This window comes from Archocentrus centrarchus, chromosome 15 (assembly GCF_007364275.1).
Source record: "Archocentrus centrarchus isolate MPI-CPG fArcCen1 chromosome 15, fArcCen1, whole genome shotgun sequence".
NCBI classification, from domain to species: domain Eukaryota; kingdom Metazoa; phylum Chordata; class Actinopteri; order Cichliformes; family Cichlidae; genus Archocentrus; species Archocentrus centrarchus.
This window is the reverse complement of record NC_044360.1, coordinates 26,998,722-27,017,744: the sequence shown is the minus strand read 5'-3', so window position 1 is coordinate 27,017,744 and position 19,023 is coordinate 26,998,722. Positions and strand designations below refer to the sequence as shown.

The 19,023-nt window shown below is 41.0% G+C and overlaps 1 protein-coding gene across 1 annotated transcript in view; it reads right to left on the bottom strand.

Moving 5' to 3' along the window:
* Nucleotides 1–19,023, bottom strand: part of stk32c (serine/threonine kinase 32C) — an 89,549-nt gene that overhangs the window by 21,937 nt on the left and 48,589 nt on the right. The window contains exons 3-4 of the mRNA XM_030748094.1: nt 12,292–12,443; nt 3,322–3,495 (exon numbers count right to left, since the gene is read on the bottom strand). Of these exons, the coding sequence (XP_030603954.1) occupies nt 3,322–3,495; nt 12,292–12,443 (326 nt within the window). The remainder of the gene's footprint in view (nt 1–3,321; nt 3,496–12,291; nt 12,444–19,023) is intronic.

Below are 19,023 nucleotides of genomic sequence, written 5' to 3'. Positions count from 1 at the left end.
AGCAAACTGGTTAATTCAGATGTTTGTTTCCATGTATCACAGTCCATTTCACCACTTCAGAAGCCTCACATTAACACATTACCTTAACTTTAAACCAAGCCCTAAAATTTTCATTATTTATGATTCAGGGAATTGCTTTTTATCCCCAAAAGGGAGGTGGGTCCCCACAACGTGACTGTATAAACAGATTTATGTCTGCACAACATCAATAACACACACACACACACAGACACACACACACACAGTTGTTGGAAGAAGGCGTGTAGCCCACATAAGGTTTTGAACAAGGTTCAAACAGTTTTTCAGCCATCTGTGGCACTAAATCTGCAGCCTGCAGGGATGCAGCTCTTTCACTAACTGGACTCCACACATACTTACAGCTGCGCTCAGCATATCTGGACAAAGAGCTGTGCATAGTGAGTCCACCATGGGTGAAGGACTGGGACAATTACAGAGAAACACATATGACCCATTTTTAGATATGCAAAGCAAATACAGTAAAATCAGCAATGTTAACATCTCTACATCCGGTTACAGCCTGCGTTAAACATCAAGACTCATGAGAAACTGAATATAAGAAAATAACAGGAATCTGCTTGTATAAAGCTCATTACGCTTGTCGTATAGATTGCAAACGGGTGTTTCACAAAAATATCAGAAAACGGAAACTTTAAACTGTCAGAAAAGACTACATATGAAAACTGGACTTAGGCACCGTGATACCAGCCATCTATTTCTTTATCTGTTTTTTGAGACCAGACATGACAATCGCAGAGTGGATCTCACTGTGAAAATGAGACGTTACTGCACACTCACAATAGGGACACTGATGCGGACCATAGCTTAAAAAATAAAAATTAAATAAAATTTGAAGCTAGTCATCAAATTTCAACTGACCACAGAACTGGACTTTTAAAAGCTTTTCAAACTGAGAGACTCACTGAATAGCTGTAATAGTAAAAGCAGTGCACACGGTGGTGCACAGCTTCAAAACTAAAAGTGAGTATATAAGCATATGCCTTCCCCTTTGTTTTAAGCCTGGACACTTAACAGTTACTGATTCTCTGACGTGTGTGCAGAATAAGGGTTTCAGAGTGCTGGGATACAAAGTGGAGTAATACAATCATTAAACAAATCAATGAAATCTTACATTTCTTAAACACATGGGGAAACATTTTTCAGGAACCTTTCAGCTTTTTGCACCAACTGTAAACGGGCAACAACTTCATCACTGTGTTATATGTTATCACATTTTAATTTAAAGACATCTTATAAAGCTAAAGCTGCAGTAGGCCAAAATGTAAAAGAAGGCATAGATCTACATATGCAAAGAAAGGAACTGTGTGTGTTTACACACACTTAATGTTTGCCTTATGCTTGCTGTCTTCCCTTTTGGAGCAGAAAACAACACTCAGACTCTGGTGTTTAAGTTCTAACCCGAGGACTGAATCCTGACATTCATAAATAACTGCTAATACAGTTACAGAAGCAGAACACAATGAAACAAACCTCGTGAATACTGAGTTACAGACACAACCTTGAGCTGATCTTCAGTGTTTTTATCGCACAGGACAAATTTTCATTCAGTGCATCCAGCTGAAAAAAATGTTTGCGTGGGCTGCTGCATTTCGTGTATTTGTACAGTATTAGTGCAGTATAAATATGTTTTATGGATGTGTATAGGTGTATTTGGGAGTTTAATGTGTCTGTTACTCTCAGATAAACACAATGTGAATCAAAGCCCTGAAAGCTTTACCTCTGAGGTCACACTGGAAATTAAATGCTTTTATTTTCTTTAAGGTGCGGCTCTACAGGCGACAAAACAAAGTGGGTGTTTGGTGCACTGCTCTGTGTTCTTCTTCTTTCAGATTAGTGACATTTTTTATTACAATGACATCATTTTTGTATACCACCACACTGGATTTTAAATTAAACAATCAAGATGTGACTGAAGTGCAGACTTTCTGCTTTGACTCAAGGGCTTTATCAAAAGTACTGAATTCATTGTTTAGGAGTTGCAGCCACTTTTACACACAGGCTGCTGTTTGTTTGTGGCTGTCTCTGCCTTCAGTAGCTGAAAAACATGCTCTAAGTGGTCGAGATCAGGTGACTGACTTGGCCACTGAGGAACTCCTGCAGTGCTGTTGTGGTACGCTTTGGGTCATTATTCATTTGAACTGTGAAGCACCGTCCGTCCATCCTGCTTCTATCAGCAGTCAATAAACACCAGTGCGCCGGTCCCACTGGCAGTCATACATGCCCATGCTATAACATTACCTCCACCATGGTTCATAGATAATGTGGTATGATTCGGATCACGAGCTCTTATTTTCCACCTCCATATTTTTCTCTTCCCATCAGTTAAGTTAATCTTGGATAGTGTTCTTGACTGAAGTTGTTTTTCTTAACCATGGAGAGAGTTGACTGTGATCATCCACTTTCATTGTCTCCTGTGGTCTTTCAGGCCTTTTGGTGTTCCTGAGCTGGCCAGTGCTTTCTCTTTTTTTTTTTAAGAAAGATTGTTGATTTGACCACTCCTAAAGTTTTCGCTACCTCTCTGATAAGTTTTCAGCCTTTCACTTGTATCAGCATCTCTTTGGACCTCATATTGAGAGTTCACTGAGCAGCTATCAAATGCAAGTTAGTCAAATCAAGATCTTTTATCTGCTTAATTAACGATTTATCCTCATGGAATAATGAAGGAGCAGACCTCAGCTGTCCATGAAGCTGTTTGTCAGTCAACTTTCCAACTACTGAGTCTCTGAAAATGGGGGACTGAATAAAAAATGGCTGTAATTCCTAAACAGTTGATCTTAGACCAGATCTCGACTTTTTGATTTAAAATCTGCTGTGGTCGTGTACAGAGGCCAAATTAGAAAAGACCTGTAATTTTCCAAATATTTATAGCCCTAACTGTACACATTTAGGTCACATATGCATGTTTATATGTATATATGCATGTTTGTTATGCTCATTTCTACCTCCAACATGTGGCACTCCACTTTAATTCAGTGCAGGTCTTTCAGCTCACTGTTTTGCTTTTGTGGCCTCATTATTCTTCTTTATGTAATGATAATAAGTCGTTGTTGACTGTGTAATTTTAAAAAAGAAAGGGTGCTGCTTTAACTTTTCTTTGCTCTGTGAAATGACCTTCAGTAACTGGCTCCTACGGGTTTGAAGGGTAAACTTACAAAAGAGTTTTACATATAAAAGAACGCTTCACGTGCCCTGTTTACAGCAATGGAGTTTTCAAAAACTTGAAAGCTGCTGGAGGCCTTGAACTGAAATGAAAAGATAAAGAAGAAAGAGGTGCATTCATACCTATGGATGATGTGCTGGCTCTGCAGGTAGTCCAGCGCCAGTGTCATCTCACAGAGGTAGAGTCTGACAGCGTCCTCGCTGAACTGGACGTTCTGCTGCAGGTGGTAGCGGAGGTCTCCTCCCAGCAGGAGGTCCACAACCATGAACATATCCTCCTCGTCCTGGAACGAGTACCTGAGTGCAGTGGGACGAGACGGTGCTCAGTCACAGCCCAGTGTGAAAAACACATGCTGCACAAACAAAAGCAAAGACTGAGCACACAGACTGCAAACACATTTGGTATGCTCTCCCATGCAGGACACAGAGTGCATTACATGCGCAAATATTATCAGACACACGCATGCATGTTGATGAGAAGCACAGGGGGGTTGGTGGACATATCTGTGCAGAAGCAAAACATGCCCTTAACATACACAAATATGGCAAATGAACGCTTCACAGCAATAAAATAATATCCATGCCAGATGTTCAACAGAATGCAAAGAGAGAAGAAATCACTGTCAGATCAAAGCTTGACAATAACTTATCATTGCCTGATGTGACTTAATCGAAGAATGCTCCTGGTCTGCTACACACTTTTGTCAATCAGGATTACCAGTCATGCACATCAAATTAAAGCACAGCCTCTAAGTGATCCAGGTGGGGATTTGTAACACTCCACTCCACAAATTCAGCTCCAAAACATTAAGCCCTACTGGTGAACAAATTGTTTTTGTACAACAGAATCTAATTTCTCATCTGAGAAAAATAAAAGCCCCCCCCCCCCCCCCAAAAAATCAATCTGCAACAGGGGAGGGAAAACACACCAATCCGTGGTGATTCCTTCAATCCAACTTGGCTTAATGTGGTTGCTGCTGAGCCAATTCTTTACTTTCGCATTAAAGTTCTGATGCTGTGGTGATATCATTTCTTTTTATAGCTTGCAGGTTTCCTCTGTATCTTAAGGCTTGGCTGTGAACACTGGGATGGGGGGGGGGGCATTTTGATTGCCCCTATTCAGGTGCAATTTCCTGCTCCTCCATAAGAGATAAAAAGGGGTTTGCTGCAGAGCCCAAATCATTCAATCTTATCCACAGACTGGAGGCTCTGCCACAGAAGGAAAAACCCATGTGCAGTACTGCTGGCTTTTTCGCTTCCCCTTAAACAACACACAGATTAATTGATGAACCACCCTCGACATTCATGTGATCAGATAAATAATGGGTGGAAAAGCACACAAGGATTTATAGAACACAGAAACAACACCAGAGGTGGGAAGTAACAAAGTACAAATACTTTGTTACTGCACTTAAGTTGAGTTTTCAATAATCTGTACTTTACTTAAATATTTATTTTTCTGACTTTTTACTTTCACTCCCAACATTTTAACACAAGATTTTCAAAACAGAATCACTACTTTAGATTTTATGTGCAGTTTGTCACAGTGTGTCTGCTGGGTACAGGTACAGGTGAGAGAAAACTTCGCTCAGAGATGGAGAAAGATGTGAGAAAAACAGGACAGTCTGTTCTGGCAGTGCCAGAACACACACACACACACACTTATGTGAACAATAACAGAAATGAATAAATAAAAGTAAAAAAGAAAAACACTAATAAGAGCAGCCTTCACAGAATTTATAGCGCTCATCTTGGAAACGCAAACGTGTTTGTCACAGCAGTGTTTTCACATCAATTCTGACGGGACAGGTTTAAAGAAAGAAAAAAAGGAGAGGAAGAAGAGAGGTTATATATAAAGGTAAGCACTGCTCAGTGGCGTCTGATTAACTGGAAATTTAAAGCTTGAATGTAATTTCCTCATTTTTAAATCAAATATTGGCTCTGTATATGATGCGGAGGTATGTTTTTTCATCAGCCGAGATCACAACAATAGCACGAGGTTCAGTCCTCCAGAGATCTACTTTTACTGTTGTGCTTTTTCACTTTTACTTGAGTAAAGAAGTTGAATCAGTACTTTTACCACAGTATTTTTAACACCAGTATCTGTGCTTCTACTTAAGAAAAACATCCCTGTACTTTTGCCACCTCTGAACAAAAAAAGTTTCTCAAAGACTTCCACATCTCCTCTTTCCTGCCGCTGCTGCTGCAGCCTGCACTCAATACGAAGCGACAGTAAAGCCACCTACATCATTCACAGTACACAAAGCTGCCCTGACCCTTTAAAGATCAGCCTCACTATTAAGACAAAAAAGAAAAAAAAAAAATTGGCCTCAGCAGATGGCCAGCCCCGGGATGGTGTTTGCCGTTGGCAGGGATTCCTCACTGTCACCTTTTTATCACCTCATTGTCACAGCCTGATTCCTCAAATCCAGTTGACAGATGAGCTTCCGCTGAGGTGGCACTCGCTATCTCAGCGTACCACAAAAACTTGCAGCGTTCACGTCCCCCGCTTAAATATCAGGGCTGCTGGGAGAGAGGCAGAGAGAGAGACTGCAGCGGCTTGGTCTGCTTGTCATTTCCTTCCCCGCTTTCACTGAGGTGACACGGAGATGTCAGATACAGGCCGACAACTGGAGCATATGAAAGCTCCGGCGCCGACAAGCCTTGTCACCTTTAAGACTCTCGCAAAGCATGGGACAGAGAGGAAACACAAACAATTTTATTCCCAGGGTTTTTTGGGAACACTTTGCTCCAAATAAACACAGTGTGAAATCCAAAAATTTGACTGTCCTTAGAATTTAAATAAAAGCCTCTTCTGCTGTGAAATAAGATCTGAGGTACTGTGGAAAGGAAAGTGAGGTGTATTAGTTGAAGGGCGCTTGTTTGGAGAGAGTATTTGAAGACATCCATCCTTCCAATTACTTTCTGGCACTTACTCCGGTCTTGGTCACAGTGGTGGCAGCTTAAGGGGTGAGGATGCACCAGCCAAAGTGATGATAATATTTGTGACTTTCCAAAAGCAAAAACTGAACAAGTGCACAAGCTTCACAGAGCAATCGCCCTGCTGTACAGAAGTGAGGAAAATATGCAGGAGTTCAGTACTTCTCTCAAGATCCCCGTTTGCTTTTTTTATATACAACTTCCATCAGTTACTATGTGTGCAAATCCAAGAATGCATTAAAGGGCAGAGCCCAGTATTCACTCATTTCCACTTACTGTAGGTGGAATGGCTCTTTGATGTCTTACTCTTTCATGACATTCACGACTAAAACGTTTACACAAGACGTAATCATTTCATCTGTTGTTCACACAATTCATTGATTTGTGAAGCTTTAACTGTATTTATCATATAGACATTCACACACTGCAACATAGCTACAGGTCAACATAATGTTTAACCTCTAATCTCATTGTTATGTGCTCCTGCTGCACTTGAGATGAGGACAATTTATTGAGTGCTGCTCTCTAATGAGCACAGAGGAACTGCTGCTCAAACCTTTGAGTATGAATGAATGCCTGGCAGTTATTTGGAAGAGGAGTCTAGGGAGAGCTGTTACCATCCAAACCCACGAGGAGGACATGTGGAAAAGGCCAGGACAGGACTCGGCTGCGACAGTCGCAGGGACTAAGAGAAGAAGGTTAGCCGGCTGGAAGGAGTACAAGGAACAGGCTGAAATAATCAGGCCACAATGACAAATGAGCCCAGGGAGGCAGGGAGGCGAGAGGGAAATAGAGGGACAGTGGAATGAGTTTTGAGGAAAAAGCTAGAGTGAGGCAAGAGCTTGTGATTCTGTTGGCTCTAACTGCTCTACAAAGTTTCAATGGCCTACATAAAGTTGATGATAGAGATGGCTCAAATTGGCTGTGTGGCTCAATCACAAGACTTTCGCATGCTCCTCTGAGGATTCCTGTAACAATGGTGTGAGTGAGCACTGCCTCTCCTCTCAGCAGCCTCCAACCACTCACCTTAAGACAAAAACACCTCCACTGGCCTGCTTTCACAAGGTGCACTTTGAAGCCTATGCCCTAAAAAAAAGTTCTTCTTTAAGAGTAGTGTGTAGGGCACTTTCAACAGAAGTCCTAAGTCCTTCCCTGCTTGCAAGTCCAGGACAAAATAACCTTACGGACAGCAGTAAATGTTCATCATCCAGTTTTCTTTGCATCACATTTGGACTTGACTGATAGTGTTGAGTCAGGGTGAGTCTGGCTGCCTCAACTCAGCCGAATGTCAACCGTATGTGAGCCAGATGTCAGGTGTGTTGTGACATTTGGGTCAAATCTGGCCCATAGAACACTTGTGGTTACCCATGTCAAGTCCAGCTTATGACTTATGGTCAGATACAGCCAACATTACACTTGCAGTAAGCCATATTGAGCGTGCAACACCCACAACCGTATTTGTACTGCTGCTCTTTGTAGCATATGCATACTGGGTTTACAGTATTTTTCTTATTTCCTTGTTTTTTAAGGAAAGGCACTGAACTGTGGCAGCTGCTCCATTTTCGTCCCCCCATGTTTGATGACAATAAAAGCTTTCTATTCAGTTCATAGTCAACCCACCTCATGACATCTGGACCCCAAAACACTTCCCATAACTGAGACATAAGTGCCAAAAGTAGACTGAAATTCAGTCACAAACTGAGAGCAGACTGGCTCGGTCACTGAAGTCGCCTTGAAGACAGCAGCTGACTGCGAGTGGCTGCAGACCTAGTCCCCGTCTTCGAAGCAGCAATTTCAAAGGCATGGGGATTGCAAATTCATTGTATGCTGTTGTAATAATTTTGTTTGTGCAGCAGTCTATAACCACTGCTGCACCTAGTGTGGCTGTAGCATTAGAGGAACAGACTCGTGTGCTTCTGGAAAAAAATCTCACAGTTCATCTTTTATGATGATGATTTAAGACTAAGCCCCCTCATAGGGCTTGTTATAACTGCTGACTGGAGGTGTAGAGGCTAATTTGTTCCATGGCCTCCCGAGGCCTTGTTCCATCCAGGTCTGCAATCAATATTCCTAATGGAGGCTGAACAGGAGAGAGCACATCCATCCTCGGAGCTCCTCTCGCTCGCTTTATGACTCTGATGGAGGGAAAAATGGCGTGAGGGAAAACACTTGAAACAGCTGTTCCAGATGACTCAACCTTGTTTTGGTTTTTCAACCTTTCAAATTCTTTGAGATAATCCCAAGAGACCGGGGAAGCTCTTTGAGAACACCAACTATTCTTTCTGCTCGGGACGTCTATTTGGTCATGATTCACAGGTGCTTCTAAAAAAGGGGAATTGGGAATGCTGTTTAAGAATGACCTCTTGTGATGGCACATTAAAGGCAAAATTGAACATCTATCACAACGTATTCCATAGACCAGGGGATCAAATTTGTTGCTGCACCCTACTGTTAGTTATTCTGCGCTTCTGGGCAGGGACCCCTGCGCTCCGGGATTTCAAACATTATGAGGAAAAGAGGAAGTCTGCGTCTTCTCACGCATCGCAAAGCCTTACAAGGATTTGTGTGGATTTGGAGTATGCAGCAGATGATAGTTAATTTTTCCTCCTCTAAGGTAATCCATTCAGCATACCCTTGACTCCTACACATCATTTCTATGCAGCGAGGGAATGGTCGCAGCAATTACCGTGGGCTGCAGACTTGACATCCGCCCAGCTTAGCGCAGCCTTCCCCCGGCTGATGGGATTCAGTGTGGGCTTTCACGAGGTTGCTTCTTAATGAATTTCTTCTACGGACGGAGCGGTTCAAAAGCACAGGAGAATTCAACGACGTCTCAATGAAAGCGAAACCTCCATTTCCAGACGCAGTGTGCCAGGCTGTGTAGGTATCAGCTGGAGGAAACCTTACAAATCCTCTTATTCTGCACATCTCTTTTTTTGACAAAACAAATCAGTGCCAAATACTTTCTTAGTGCACCCCTCCTGTCTTCTTAATAATCCCCCTCCTCCTCCTCCTGTGATTGTGGAAGTCATCTTCATCTGACAGCTGTTTGGTGTATTTTCCTGCGTTTTTCTAAGACTCCGACTATCTCTCTGCCTCCCTCCTGGCACAGTATCAATAAAAGCATTCTTATGAAGCTTTATCAAAGCTGGCGTTTCTCGTAGGTTGCATCTTTTGTGTGTTTGTTTTTGAAAATAGGCAGTTCCCAAAAACCCCAGCTGCTCCATCACATATTCATTAACAAAGTACCAAAATGTCTAAATGCCAAATGCCAGAAATTGTATGGCTCTGTTTAATAAGCCTATGGATACTGGCATCTGTCTGATCTACAGGGAGATTTGTTAAACAGCATACCCACGCAGGGAACCAATTATTTTCCTAGCCATAGAGTAAGAGAGAGGGGAGCTGGGAAGACGAGTCAGGGTTCTCATCAGTCGTCTCTCATTACCTGCCTGGCTAAGATGTTGTATCACGCAGCAGCTAAATGGAGCAGTTTATGTGTTGCGTACAGGTGCATCACATAACAATCCTGTCACACACAGACACTCACAAAGTGTCTGGTAAACTGTGACAGAAATAAAAACTTCCTCTAGATTCGAGCAATAGATTGATTTGCTTTATGTCTCACTGTGCTCTCATCCAGCTTTCAGAGAAATATCTGAACCTTCTTGTTATTAGACTTGCTGTCATAAATCTATTTACTTAAGGATGGAACCAAACCAAACTGTATTTTCTGTCATCTCCTGACTACAGGTTTGGAAAAAACATGCTATTTAACTCTAGTGTTGTAGAGCAAAGTTAACCTTATGATACTCTCTGTCATAGCTTCACACAAGTCTGCAAACTTGAACGCTTCAAAACATCAACACAGCTGCTCAAGTTCAGAACAGCTGCATCCAGACACATCTACGCACATCTGCCTGTCACATCATCTAACGGCAATGACAACTGCCTGTTGACAATGTGCTTCTGCCTTCTATTGCACTTTGTTAAGCATGTTTGACAGGTTTCTTACGCTGTGCAAGAAGGACAAACACAAGCAGAAAACTAAGAATGTTTCTACTTTTTTTGTGCTTTTGTCTCTCTACTGAAGACTTTATGCTCCTTTCTTTCTAATCTTGCTAATATTGATTTAATTTAGACTTCTCTGCTACTGCACTCTCTATGCAGTTATTTGATAAACAGAAACATTTCACAGCGTTATTAGATTTCAACACATCACAAGCACAACACAAAAACAACTTAAAATGTAAAAATAGTAGTGCTGCAGTCAAGAATCTGGCATTCCCCATTGAAATGACAAAAAGTAGTCACTGGAACTTCCTCCCCAGAGTGACACGTCAAAAATAACATGAAGCACTTACAGTGTGTCTTTAGATTGTAATTTTAGTTCATGGGCCGGACCGCTAAAAGTATCATGATAATACTTTTTATATTAAAGAAAAACCCTTCTTTAAATTTTTAGATTTCTTTAAATGTAAAAAAGCACATTCTAGTCAGGATTTTTTTTTTTTAAAAAGGTGAAACCATAAGCCCAAGTGAAAGATGCTACTAATCCCACTCCTTTAAAAATCTGACAACAAAAGTTAAGTGTTAAGTGATAAGAACAGGACTGTAAGTCAGTGGCAACAGGTCTTATGAAGTGGTGAAACCAAATTTGACATTTTTGGTTCAAATCCTCATCAGTAAGTATCTAGTAATATTTAGTAAATTTGGCATGACCACAACTGAATCAGCAACATGTTTTATTGAAGCAAATAGGAGCAATTACTGCAATTTTCACTAATTTTTCCAGGGGGCCACATGTTTGATTCCCCTGCTGTGGAGTAACTAAGGCTCGTGTTCTTGAACATCTTTAAATATGAGTAGAAGGGACAAACCTCAACTGGCTTCCGTTAATTAGGAGCAGTGGCAGAAATCCTTCGCAAATGAAACAAAAATGTCTACATGCACAGATACCATGACAAGACTGGAAAATCTGTTTTCAAAATGGTCCTCGCTGTCTAAAATAACAGATGTCAAAGATAATGGTCCAATTAGAATGAAGACTTATGACGTTTTGAGTATAGGACCAATTAAACTTGGAAACAAGAGGAGCTGGGTGAGTAGGAAGTTTCTATGTGCTCCCGGTGAGATGGACAGGCCCTTTTTGGAGCATCTCAAACACAGAGAGAGGAGGTGTGAAACTTCTCATTCCCACGTAGCCACATAGATACAGTTCAGCAAGCTTGTCACTAATGGGTATTTAAAACAGTGCTGGTTGCAGAGTATATGAGAGAGAAAGAGAGTGAGGGAGAGCAGAGCAGCACAGCCAGAACTAGAAAACTAGAACACAGAAGGCTTTGGCAGCCATAAACTCCTGCAGGGAATTATAAAAATACACAGGCCTACTACTGTACGCTCATTAAAATGCCCTCAGTTTGTTGTAGTGAAGTAGCCTATCTAGCAGGCAAATCCATTCTGCAGATTGATCTTAAATCATTCACGGCTTGGTAAGGAATGAGCCCAGGACACGGCACGGCGTTGCCTTGCTTTATCTACTCACTCTCTACACGTAATCAATTCATCGTGGAACGTGTGAATGTTCTGACAGTGATTGCATGGAGAAGATAGGCATGTGCACAATCACTCTACCAATTACAGAGGAGTAAAGTGCTTTGTGTAATACGGCGTGAATGCCGTGCCAGGTCCCCAATTACATTTAGAAATGCGTCCCGCCCGGAGATGAGCGTTGAATAATGAAAGCAGCTTCCATTCACCCACATATCATACTCGAGGGAAGAGTAAGGTCATTTCAAACCACAGTAATTATCAAATGTGTGCTTCATGGGCTCAGAGTCAAAATTAATATCCCAGAATATCTCTCTAGTATAAATTGTTTCTTAAGTTAATAGCTGTTTCTGAAGGAGAATTGGTTTCAAGCTTTAATTAAACTACCAAACTTTTATTTTACCACTCTGTGCCAACCATGCAACACACGATATTCAAAAAGAGTGCATCTATTTAAAGGATGCAACAGATTTTACAGTAAGCATGCACTCGTCTATTGGGAATCTCTTGAGGGCAGACATATGGAATACACACACAGGCAAAGCAGTAACCAACACAGACAGAGCAGACCACACTGAAAGTGTAAAAACATAGGATAGTCACCAGAGATTTACTAAAAAAACATGTTCAATTTCCTGTAGGATCTCAAGCTCTCTAAAGACGTTTCGGACCTCATCTCTCTCTATGCACTGCTGTTTGTTCATGTACTTCATGGCGTACATCTTCTCGGTGTCCCTCTTTTGCACAATGCATACCTGCAGCAGGAAAGGATGGAGCAGAGGAAGAAAGGGTGGAGAAAAGACAAGAGAAGCAAAATTAAGCATATTCGCACAGGATAAAATAAATACTTAGATGCTTTTCGTGCAGGTCTACAAATGTGGCCACGCTGCTATGCAAATAAAATGTTTTCAAAATAGCCCACAGCAGCTTTCAGCTGTTGATTAATGCGATCCAGGGTGGATGCCCTGTACTCATAAGCTAAGCAGCTCAAATAAACTTCATTTTCAAACACAGGAGTTTGCAACAGAAACCGCTTCCAAACAAATCACCTCATTATTTATTTAACTATTGTTCACATTTTTTTTTTTCTTGTCAGGAAGTATCTGTGAGAGGTTAGGTATAGGACAGGACTCCAGATGGGTCATTATACTAACATTACTGTTCATAGCCATTAAACAGATCACATAGCAAACCGATGTATAGCTAATATGAGGAGAAGGAATAAACACAACAATCAATAACATACACATACACACATACCCACAGCACGCGTGCCCCGTATCATAGCAGAGCTGAAGACAAGAAATCTGAATCAGTCCTTTTGATGTGGCTTTCTAGCTGTCTCCAAAGGACGGTATGGGCTAATTTGCATGACTGTTGAGCAGGGATGCCACCAACGTGCACTGCTGTCAGTAAAATGCTTAAGTGGGCCAGAGGGAAAATGCACATTTACAGTAGCTTCTGAAAAAATATCGCCTTTCTTCAAATCTAATTGTTCTATATTGCATCGAGACAAAGCCTGGAGAGAAACATGCTACTTTGGCGGGTTGCCCAGGCATATTTGGTGATTTTGGTCATTTTATTTTGCCATCTAAGAGAAAGACGCCATCTCCAATTGGTCAATCCCCTTACTCTTATTCAATGGATGCTAACCAGCAAGGCTCTTCCTATCTTGTGCTTCCCCTACCAGCTGGCTCACTGGCCAGGTTGTTTTAATTCTCTACATCATCCAGCTGCTTCCCCTGGGATCTTGTCCTGTAGTCAGACATCATGGCCACTTTAACCAGACTTTCCAGGAGGTGGAGAGCTGGTTCACGAGCTGCTACTGAGCCACTGAGCAGACCAAGGACCAACGCTGCCAGCTGCCTTCCAAGACGGTAGGGTTGGCGTTTATCCACCATTTGAGAGGTTCACTTAAGTAGCAGCTGATTCTACTGAATGCCCCCTCACCCCACCGTCATTACCATTACAAATACAAACTGGATCTGTGGGAAACACTTCCATAATCTGAGAAAGTCATTATTTCAGCTAGATTTCTCCTCGAGACCACCACCTTGTTTGTGTGTGGATGACAAAGAGACCTGGCACAGGAGTATCACAGAGGCAGCAGTTCAGCAGGAACACCATTACTCATCCCTGTAACTTATTTAACAGATGCCAACCTTGCTTTAAAGCTAAGGAAGGGGTCGAGGTGGAATATGATTACCAACCACCTGCATTTAAAAATGTCCACTGGTTTTCCTCCTTAAATGGATTTCCTCCAATTACATGGCATCTTGTGTGCATGCTAACATAGTGAATGTGAAACTTATAGAAAACCACGACTCACACTATCAGTCACTGTCCAACTACCTAAAGAACAAGATCTAAGCAGCTGTTTTGGCCCTTAAGCGTGTCCCTGCACTGACTGTAACATTTGGCCACCTTGTGGAGCATTTAATGCTAAAATGCCCCGTTATTTCTGTCATAGACACTCAGCCATTGCTGGATTGATTTGTCCACCAAGGATCTTCTCACCGGTCTGCTCATTATGGTCAGATACACACAGATGGCTGTTTTACACAACACTCTGGCCCTGATGCACTGCAAAAAAAAAAAAAAAAAAAACCTTCTCAGCAAGTCATTTCTCTCATTTGTTCTGTCTTACAAAACAGAGGAAAAAAATGCCAGTGGGAAGAGAAAATATCCCTTGCCTCCATCCAGATGGATATTTGTGCAGCTGTGCATGCTGCTACACTTTCCACAAATATGATGATAGCATCCTGAAATGAGTTACTGAGCCCCTCTCTGCTATGTTTAAATTATGTTTGCATTACAAACAAATAAAGAGTTTAATAAGCTAGATATTTTTGCAATAAGGGTTTTTCCTCTTGATTTGCTGGGAAAAAAATGATTTCAAGACTGAACACCAAGCTTAATGAGGTGTTAAAATAGACATTATGTGAACAGTGACAGGAGGAAAGCCATTACTGTGTAAAACATCATCTACTTAATTGTGCTCATGGTTTCCCCTCAAGCACAGAGCTCTAATGTGTGCCAGGTCTGATTCGCAGCCTCTCCATTTTCTCCCGTCTGGATCTTCAAGTTCACATTTCCCCTCCTTCTATCACTTTCATTAGCTCATCACAGCCAGCATTTATCAAACCTCTACTGTTTGCTAAGTCTTTGGTTACTCTTTTAGCTGTTGGTATGTTACTTTACAAAGAGAAATGAGCTTTAAGAGTATTTCCTATGCGAACGTAAGCCTTCTCATCTTGATGCATGCTCAATAATCCGGGTGAGAATCTATGAAAGTTCGTTCATCCGAAGTGACTTTTTTCAGTCTCAGTCATCACCCGGAACGTTTCCGGGTGATGCTGCATCCGGATGAACAGAATCAGCTTCCTGGGCTAAGACTTTTTAAGCAGTAGAAAAGGAAAATCTCACTGCAGTTCAAAAATGACCTTTATGACTCACTTTTAGCCGAGCAGTTCTTGCTACAGAAAGCATTTTTACTGGCTAATATGTTAATTGCCTTTTGTGTCACATTATCACAGTACATTTCATCGAGATAATAAGGCAGTAAGCTAAAATTAAAGTACACTTACTTTAGAAAACTGATCTATAGTTAAATACTTCCTGAATAAAGTTCAAGAAGTCTTTGTCTCCAAATTTTTTTGAATGTACTGTATTTTGCTACTGAAAAGTACTATTGGATGCTTCATAATTTTATGCACACCTTACTCTTCTTTGTGTGTCCGGGGAAAACTAACAAAATTAGCACCATTTAGGTGGTTACAAAGGAATAGCAATCCTTTCTACAGTAACAGTAGAACAGTAGATGTACTAACAGTTGCCAACCATGGACAGGAAAAAACATGGATGTAGCTTCCAGATCGGGAAAAAGGAATCCAATATGGAAGTGCCTTACACCTGCTTTCCATCTACAAAACAATGGATGAGATCCCAGTAGCTACGTCCATTTTTTACACTGTCTTTGTCGCAAATTTCGAACCCCTCTTTTGCAGGTACAGTGTCTGTTTTGTGATTCAAAGTTAATTTTTCAGCTGTAGGAGTTTTCCTTTTCAGAGCGCAAAATTTTAGGACACTATTTTAATGACTCGCAAAAACATGATTTGCTAAGTTTTACTAAGGTATGCATCACGTAACTTTCTGCTGCTACTGCTGAATTTAACGCCAGATGTTGTTGTTATAGAACCATCAAAACAACAACGTAACACATACGAAATCTTGTGGTCTGAAAGCTTATGATTAAGAGAATGGCAAAGTGAATAGATATGTACAGCGCATGCTCAGTCAATGACCGCAGTGGTGAAGAATTATATGTTTTAAATATTTTACTGGTCTTACTGGATGTGAACTGCATAGCAGCTCTGAAAGGACACAAACAGCAAAATAAATAAATAAAGCAGCTCCTGCTCTTCTCTGCCCAGTTTCTGTTTATCGTATTTGTGGGGAGTGATGAGCTCGGAGCCTATTTTTGCTGCTGTAATGCAACATTTCCAATGCGAACTGTCTGAACTCAGTTCCCATATATATAAAGGTTGGCAAAACAACTCAAATCTGAGAAATTTTCAGAAACTTATTTTTAACTTTATTAACATTCCAATGGAACGTTACTTAATTATATATTAGTAAATATTGTGGGTTCAAAGCTTGTTCCTTAGGACTGTAAGGTTTGAAATTTTTGGGTTATGTATAAGCTCTGTGTCTCTAAAGAGAGCTGACAGAAGCATGAGGAGAGCTGAAAGTTATTAAATAGTGTCAGACTTTATACATGAAAAATCAGCTTGAATGTTGATCATGGTCTCTGTATTCTGTGGTTAATCTCTGCAACTACTGAACCCTGCGCTGCATGCAGCTATTTTTAGATTTTATTTATTGGTAACTGTGTGGCAGTAGCATAGAATGTAAAACACAACATAGCAATGAGATATAAACCAATCAGATATAAAATTGTCAGTCATCTTCCACTAACCCTGTGTTATCTGGAATCCTCAGGAGCCGGTCAGCAGAGTGAAATGATGACTTTTAAAAAGGATTTATTCATTTATTCATAGAGTATATTAGCAATTCAATGCATTAGACCAGTTTAGTATGGAGCAGGAAAAAAAAAGTGACAATTTGGAGGCGAGAGGTGTGAGGCGGAATGTTTTGCAAGCTATTTGCATATGAATGGACACATTTTCACCTAGAGTGAAATCAGTGGAGAAGGAAGACCCCTGCTATCGCTGTGACATGCCAGTGTAGGACTGAGGCACCGTAAAGGGATACCTTCTGAGACCAGTTCTCTCAAGCAGTCATGGACACTCAAATGTTCCTAATTATTCTGTAACATTATCTCCAAAATACTAATGGTCAGCATGAGCCGGCCTATTATTACACTCCTGGCAAGGCTTTCATTGTTAAATTCTAATTTAGGAACACCTGCTATTCAGACTGCTTTGAATATTTGTCAGAGATAAAGGTCAGTTTGTTTTCAAACAAGCAGGGTGGAAAAGGGGCAAATCCGAGGACGGTGCCAAATCTGTCCGCCGGCTGGCCGGCTGCACATCTGGGGGGGAGAGCTGGCTGATAAATTGGCACAGTGACCACCATCAGGCTCTGGATTGACGAGCCTCCAGCCAGCAAGAGTCATCCAAAAAAATAAATAAAGAACAGTGCCGTCCAGCTGTCCAACAAATGAGTTAGAAGTTACAGAAAATGATGTTTCAAGATAAACAAAGTGAGCAGGAAACCTTTTATGCACACATAACTTAAATATGGATTTAATCTGCTTCATTGGCATTGGCTGGAATGACAGCAGCTGGTTGGAATATTGTAATTTATTCCCCAATCAATTTAAAATGGGTAAAAAGTAACAGACAAGTGGAAGAATATGTTCCTGGAGACCTCAGCAACAACTACCACAGGAGAGAATTTTGGAAGCTTTTACTTTTGTCTCAGATATAATTTTGTAACAGTACTGCTTCTTGGCATAGTGACAGATGACCAAAATTATTCCGACTGTGTGCAATGAACTTCGATCTTGTTGTCTCTGAAGATGGGGGCCAGGTCTGCAGCCACTCACAGCTTCAATCTGTTGCTGCATTTGACAAGCTTGCTTTTATATAGGAATATAATCAGAATACAACCTATTGAGTTGAGTCCCATATTGCAAAGAGAGGCATTGACTGACTCAGACTAATTGCAACATGTTAACATTCTGTCTGCATTTATAATTTAGATGGCAATTAAACTGTGTCCAATATGTCCACGAGTCACTGCTGTCAGTCTGAGTTGGGTCACGATTGTTTGGAGGCAGGCTGCCTCCCACCAGGTGACCTGTGCAACTCTGATTAAAAGTGGCAATGGCAATTTTAATCATACAGCACATTTCGTTACACTTAAACTCAATGTGCTTAACATGAAAGCTAAAAACATAAAAACCCATTTAGGGCTTGTTAGGATGGTCTGTAGCGACTGGATGAAAATAAGAGGCTTGAAGCAGAGATGAGATGCCAACCCAACAGTGTCACCAACACTGACACACAAAACATAAAACATTACACAAAATCAAGCAAAGTAGCCCAATGGTGGAGCAGAGTTCCAGCAACAGTCTCTGATGTTAACTGGCAGCTTTGAATAGACTGTTGCTAATTAAACCCCAAGCTATAGCATTCTCTGGGGTTACACACTAAACTAAACACACAGTCTTATCTGATCATCTTTATTAACATTAAATCAATACTACAGAGATAACAACAACTTGTAAATAAAATATTTCCCCACTTGGCCTATCACCCACACTCTACAATAAAAACTGATAGCTATTCAATCCCCACTTCAATTACTTGGTGCCACCTGGGACCTTTAAAAGGCACTCAGGAAGCCTGGGGACTCTTTTGGCTGGAACACCCTTGGGAAGCAACAGAGGTAAGAAACAATCTTATGATCAAAATGTTTGCTCATTAAGATAAAGATCTGCTCTCTTACCCATTAGAATGCACGTCTGGTAAATGTTAAGATATAATACTTTTTGTTGCTTTAACCAAACTCACAACTAATCAAGATTTCCGTTCTTAGGCAGACCTATGTGTCAGTACCAGGCTGCCAACAAAAACCTACAAAACAAATAATTAATAAAATATGTCAAACCTCTTAATGTGAGTGCAGTATTTTACATAAATGTTAAAATTACCCATGTGCATTATACTGGTTAGACAAGTAATGAAGAGGACACACCCACACACACAGTTTTTATATGTAAGCCTATGAGAATAAAAAGGTTTTATGTCTGAATTTAAATCTAAAACCAGTTGTAACTGACCTCGGGTCAGCAGGCAGCTTGTTCCA